Below are 6436 nucleotides of genomic sequence, written 5' to 3' on the forward strand. Positions count from 1 at the left end.
GAGTTTTTCAAATCCTAGGTGTATAATGACAATTTTTGCACGCCTAACATGGCCAATGCAGAATTCTAATGGTGTTGCCATGGTAATGTGTACTGGATCATGCCAATGACGGTAATACATGATAGAGTTGGACTGTAAAATCTGCTCGTGAAGAAATGAAGAAAGTTATTCCCCAGCTCGACAAGCATGAAACACTGTGTCATTTCATAGCAACACAATTCAAACCCTACACAAATCAACCCTCTGACAGCTGATCCACATTGAGAGGCAAAGATAATATTGTATTCCTTTAATAAACAAAATGTTTACTAATTCTGCCTGCAGATGCACCACCAATTGACTCTTCTGCTGACACCTACTCAGATTGATGCCGAACAAATCAGAAGATTAGGCCTTTGTTTTTTTCTACTTGCACTTCTGTCTGTTCTGTCAACAGAAAGTAATTTGGGGATTTCCCCTTGCCAGTCATGAGGGTGTAAACTAGCTAGCAGATAGACACCAAAGCTTCTTATAGCTGTATTGAGTCTGAGCTTTACTTCCTTTCCAGACAAGTAACAAGGAAAATATAAAGGTTCCTCATTCATTTGAAAGAGATCACTGAAATGGTGCACGGAGTTGAATACCCTGTATCAGGTGCTTCTTTAGCCTACGACCTTAAAAACTGAGAGGGAAAAAAAAGTCACTGGCTTGATAATAACAATATATTCGTACTGTTGTTTGAGGGGTTTTTTTGGCTTAAGCTTTAAATTTGTGTTCCCTTTTCTGACTTTTTCATTTCAGGTTGACTTTACAGGGGAAACTTTTAAAGCTATGTGGGGCCAAAACAGTAGAGTTTGAATGCAATGCATGACTCACCTTGTTCTGGTCGGTCCAAGACAAGAAGTAACCTTTGGGGTCGACTGTGAGAGTCACAGGGGTCACGGTGGTGGAATCCTGGAGGAAAACAAAGAAAAAGACATCTGGAGTCATTGTGTGTGTCTGCTTATGTCTGTGTATCCCTGTCAGAGTCTGAATTTTTGCAAGAGTGTATGCTTTTGTGTGTATGGCAGTATACTCTTTGGTTGAAGAAATTCATTTAGTAATCAGATCAAAGCTTAGTTCATGTATTGCATTCATACTAGGACCAGAAATGGAATTAAAAGTGAATGTCAATGCTTAAAAGTGCAATCATTTCCTTCTAGGGTATTTCCCCCACCATGCAACACCACAGATGACCGAGGAGCCTGGTGTGTGTGTGTGTGTGTGTGTGTGCGTGCGTGAGTGTGTGCGTGCATGCGTGCGTGTGTGGGTGTGGGTGTGTGCGTGCGTGTGTGTGTGTGTGTCCCCACATGTGTGAGCTGCAGGTTGTTTCGCAGCAGATTTTTCCATTTCTTCCTTCTTGTAACAGACAAATGCGTTCCCCCAGTTGCCACATGCAGACAGTTTCAAGTCTCACACACACATAAACACACAATTTGACCCTGAGGCATACATGGCAACACCAGATATTATTGGATGCTTCTATAAAAAGAAAAGAGCCTTAGTTTTTTTTTAACTGTGTCCACAGTGGCTGTGGTTCAGCACAACAGTAGCATATTGTCCTCCTCAATCAGCCATGGCAGCGAGATCACAGAGATGGAAACGGCATTTGCTGCACAGAGCAAGAACATCTTCAAAGTGTCTTCATGAGGCTTCTAATGATGTCCCTAACACAGCGTTGGGAGACATGGCTAATGGTCTGCATCTGTTATACGCTTGTCATATTTTGGTGCGACCCTATGTGACTCGCAGTGTTGGATATCATGAAAGGGTTGAGCTAGCAGACCGCAGAGGGGTCTGTGTTGAAGTGTTGCCAACTAGTAGTTCTCTAAAATCATTCCATACAGTCTAAATGAGACAATCACAGTTAATGGAACCTGGCACACCTGTTCCTTAATGGGCCAAAACTGAAAGCCAGCCCTTTATGAACCCTTGGGAGAAATTGAAAAAGGGAGAAAAAAAAGGGAAAGTAAACAGGGGACTTGTTCAAGGCTGGAAATGGTGAGCTGCCGCATCAGAGACTTTAGCGACAGTGACGCTTGCTATGGCAACCAATCATTCCCGTGAAATCTATTAGGGACTCTAGAGGAATCGTTTTGGCTCCGTTCACATGATTGCACAATCTTTGCAGGCTTGATTGAACGACAAAAGACACAGCTCATAACGCCAAACGCATGCAACATACTCGCACCCGGGACTTACGGCCCGAGGCCAGGAAAAAGCCGCATGTTCGCACTTCTTTGATATAGCATGTTATACCAACTGCAACCCCATGTCTCTGATCTCCAATCGAGATACATCCGTAATCAAATTCCTTCAACCAGAAATGTCCCCATCCACTCTGAGAAAACTTCACAAAACAACGAGTTGGATTATTCATTTTACTGTCCAGTGGCAAAATATTTCCAGTAAGTCAAGTATTCTCTCAGAGGGGTAGATGTGGCAAATGATAGATTGTCTGTGGTGTCGAAGAGAAAAAACCGAAGTAACTTGAGAGAAACGGGAATCTGCCTAATGATGTGAGAGAAGTCATTTTCCCCATTTTCTTTCTTAATGTCCTGGCTCTCCATGGCCACCACCACAAACACATTAAGCCATTAAGGACTCTTAGCAAAGATTTTCTCATGGATCTGCACCGTTACAAAAAAACACATGTACTTATAGCATTGTGGATTACAGCTGGGAAGTGATTTGCTTAGATCACTACCTACAGAGTGGTGCTGCCTGTGCTTTTTATTGTCACTCGGCTGTTCAGAGGATTTGTCATTAATGGGGAGACATTAGGCGGCAGAGGCCCTGCTTTTTGCTGAATTAAGATGAGATTAGTGGATAAGTTGCGAAAGTGCAAACACCTTGAGGGAATCGTTCCTAGGCAGGAGACGCTGAATATTTTTTAAGTGAAGGCTTTGTACCATTAGCTATCACCTGAGGGGGTGTGTTAGAGAGACACACATTTCTGTTTTGAATGCTAATGACATATTCTACTACGCTAAAGGGATTCATGCTCCCATGTGGAGCCCAATGACATCTTATTCAACACGTACCAGACCAGAAATAGCCTGAAAGTGATCTTATTTACAGTGTCTGTTTACATGAAGCCAGCATCATATTCTCAGTCACTCTCAGTTGTCTTTAGGATGCTTGGGCTACAAAATTAATCTAAATGTTACAATTCACAATAAGCCCAATATTTGAAATATATGAAGCATTATTCTGGGATCTGCAGAAATGTCCCGCCATACAAACAATATTTACCGGACTTAATAAGTCAGTCATGTTTCTTACACATCCTCTTAAAACAATCACACCATGAGCATTTTAATACATTTTGTTTTGAATAATGCTTCAAAAATTATTTCCCTCTAATATCTGAAATCATAATCGGATTGCATCTGTCAAAAATAATCACAATTAGTTATTTTGTGCAACCCTATAGGATGCTTGTTTATTTTATACTTTATATAAAGCAGCCCCATGACACCTATTGCAGCTGAATGTGCCATTTGAATGACAACCCTGGCAGTGTTTTTAAACCACCAGCGGGTATTTCACCGGCCACAGCAGCCACCAGCTGTCTGCAAGTGGCAGCAACAGAAATACAAAGTGTGTATGTGCACGTAGACCTGTGTGAGGGAGGCTTGGGGAGTTCTGGGACTTTGAGTATTGCACAAACTTTTCAAGAGGTTGTCTGATTGCTCTACGATTCCTTTTCAACAGTCATCAACCAGGCAGTGTGTGTGCTGAAGCGTGCAGCTTCTAGAAACTGCTGCTGTTTGATACTGTACAGTATGCCATCCCTACACTGTAAACAAAACTTAACACATTATCTGCCTCCACAGAATGTTCACCAGCGAGACTGTAAAAATATCCCTTCTGCTTATCCACATTAAAATATTGGAATGGCTTGTACAATTTCCTGTAGAGAGTGGGAGCCCAACATCCAACGCCAAGATAAGAAAATGATTTTATTCAATCCTTTTTCCCTGACAATGTATTATGGCTTTATCTCGCTCTGTCTGCCTCGGTTCTCCTCTGTGATTCTTTCCCTGAAATGACACGTAGAGGAAAGAGGAAGGAAAGCGTGCATGGGAAATGGACCAGGGAGGCTATCTGTGCATACGTCTCTGTTCCAGGGTGTGTGTTTTCACAGGAAAGGCCTGGTGGGCATTTGGTTCTGGAGATAGGCCCACATACAAATGACAATACACAAGCACGGCTGTTAGGGGAAACTGATTCGCACCTCACACACACCCTCCTCTCACAAGAACTGAACGGATGAGCGCTCAATGGTCATTTACAAGTTAAGGAAAGAGTCCAGTTTTCTTATCTGTGTGCAAGATTGATGATTGACAGAGTGGTAGGTTCGAAAGAGTGCATAATCTCCTCTTTGCCATCTGTACTGGACACATTCACACTCTTATAACACTAAGTAATGCCATCTGTGCTGTGCTTGACTCACCTGAGATCAGTGAATATGATTATTTCACTTTCATAATGTCATATTACAAAATGTCCTACAAGTGCACAGTTTATCACCAACCGACTGAAGGCCAATGCTCAGATTCAATGTGATTTTAATGCAGCTTGAATATTATTTTATTATACAGCAGACAATGCCTGTATAGTTAACTCACTGAGATGGAAAAGAGCAACCTGTTTCGTAGAATGAAAGTAATCATGACTGTGAACATATTCAAATGATCATACAGTAAAGATGCAGTAGGGTTGGGAGAAACCAGAGGAATGTGTGCAGCTATTCAAATTAGATGGGCTACTCGAAACACATAAAACAGAAAGTGTCTTTCACAATACAGAAAGCTATTATAGTGACAGTATACAAGGGGGGAAATAACATACAATAAGGTTACTCAGTTGAAATTCAAATTTAAGTGCAATGGCTATAGGGTTGTTCACTACAGAGGATTATTACTGGATGTTGTTGTTTGTGGAAGGTGCATTGCGCTAAAACGGGCAGTTAGAAGGCTACTACTCATGTTTTCTCCAGCCACTCAACAGAAACATGCAATCAATTTTAATCAAGGTCATTTCACTATGGCTAAACAGACAGCAGTCCGGACAAATGACAGCAAAATAAAAACAAACACGATCGTAATTCCACTGTTGGGTACGCTACGATTTTTGCACTAATTAATTGTAGTTAATTGATAAAAACGTTTCCTACGAAAGGGGAGGGGCGAGAAATATTTCATTTAATGAGCAGGGCACACATTCTCACACAGCACCACTGTCATACGAGCGCCCACTCACGCACGCGTAAAGACACACATTGGGAAATGTAAACAGAGCGCGTGTCACTCAGTATATCTGCTGCATTTCTATATAATCAGCAAGCCACATACAGGCAGTGCGTGTTTAGACATTCAAATCAGTTGCATGAGTATCCTATAGATTGTGTAATACATCCCAGTGCTAAATGCATGCAAATAAAGCGTGCAGAAAACATCCACCAGTGAAAAAAATAATAAAAAAGAAACTGCCGGTCTATGCCGACATTACTTACATCATCCCATTTCATAAATTTGGTGCCCCTTCTTAGGCTCTCGGGCACGGATACTGGCTTGAGCTGCAGCGCGTGGACTCCAGGCTGTGCCCCTGCCATTGACTCATCTACTCTTTTCGACGCACGGCAAGGGTTAGAAATGTATCACTTCACTCTCTTCTACTTCTTATTTCTCTTTCTGTCCTTGTGCAATCTGCCTAAAATCAGTCTGACGGAAGCCCACTATTCTGCCAGTATGTCATGCCCGCATTGACGGCGGCGGTGGCGCGTCTCGGCTTTGGAGAGCTCTGGAGGCGGACGCAGGCGCAGCAGACCGGGAGCCACTAACTGACTGACTGAGCGACATGCAGCTAAAGCGTAGAGGAGAAGAGGAAGAGAGAGAGAGAGAGAGGGGGGATCTGAATGAGTTACGCGTCTGGGTCTAAATTGTACAAGTCGATGCAGGGGACTGGATCGATGCGCGAAGTGATCTAGCGCCGCCGTGCGTCCGAGGCAACATGAGAGGAGGTTGACTCTATTGGAACAGATGAGAAGCTAACGGGTGTGGAGGGAAAATATACTCAAAGCAGCTACACACGTGTGTTGTGGAATATTATTTATATATATTATTAATATACTTTTTTTCCTTGGAAGATATAACAATAGCATTTTGCATTTGGGGGCTGTAAGTGAAATGCTACAATTCTGCCCTTATATATTTCAATTATAATAAACACTGAAGATTAGATCGATAATATTTGATCACAGTTTGTCTTATTAGTGCCATTAGCCACAAGATGTTAAGGTACATTCTGTTTTTTTTTTCTCAGACATTTTCAGGCCAAACAATTGACTCAAAATAAAATATAAAGATGTTAGTCAGCCAACTCAAGAGAACTTCCACATATAGCATTTTAG

At 42.0% G+C, this 6436-nt stretch overlaps 1 protein-coding gene across 4 annotated transcripts in view; it reads right to left on the reverse strand.

Moving 5' to 3' along the window:
- plcb1l (phospholipase C beta 1-like) overlaps positions 1–5851 on the reverse strand; it is a 111847-nt gene extending 105996 nt beyond the window's left edge. For all 4 annotated transcript variants that reach the window (XR_010167524.1, XM_063902458.1, XM_063902457.1 and 1 more), the window contains exons 1-2: positions 5540–5851; positions 856–933 (exon numbers count right to left, since the gene is read on the reverse strand). Coding sequence is in view for 3 of the 4 variants with exons in the window: in XM_063902458.1 (XP_063758528.1) it covers positions 856–933; positions 5540–5638 (177 nt within the window). In the remaining variant the exon portion in view is untranslated. The remainder of the gene's footprint in view (positions 1–855; positions 934–5539) is intronic.
- Positions 5852–6436: the final 585 nt, after the last annotated feature.

This window comes from Eleginops maclovinus, chromosome 15, assembly GCF_036324505.1.
Source record: "Eleginops maclovinus isolate JMC-PN-2008 ecotype Puerto Natales chromosome 15, JC_Emac_rtc_rv5, whole genome shotgun sequence".
NCBI lineage: Eukaryota > Metazoa > Chordata > Actinopteri > Perciformes > Eleginopidae > Eleginops > Eleginops maclovinus.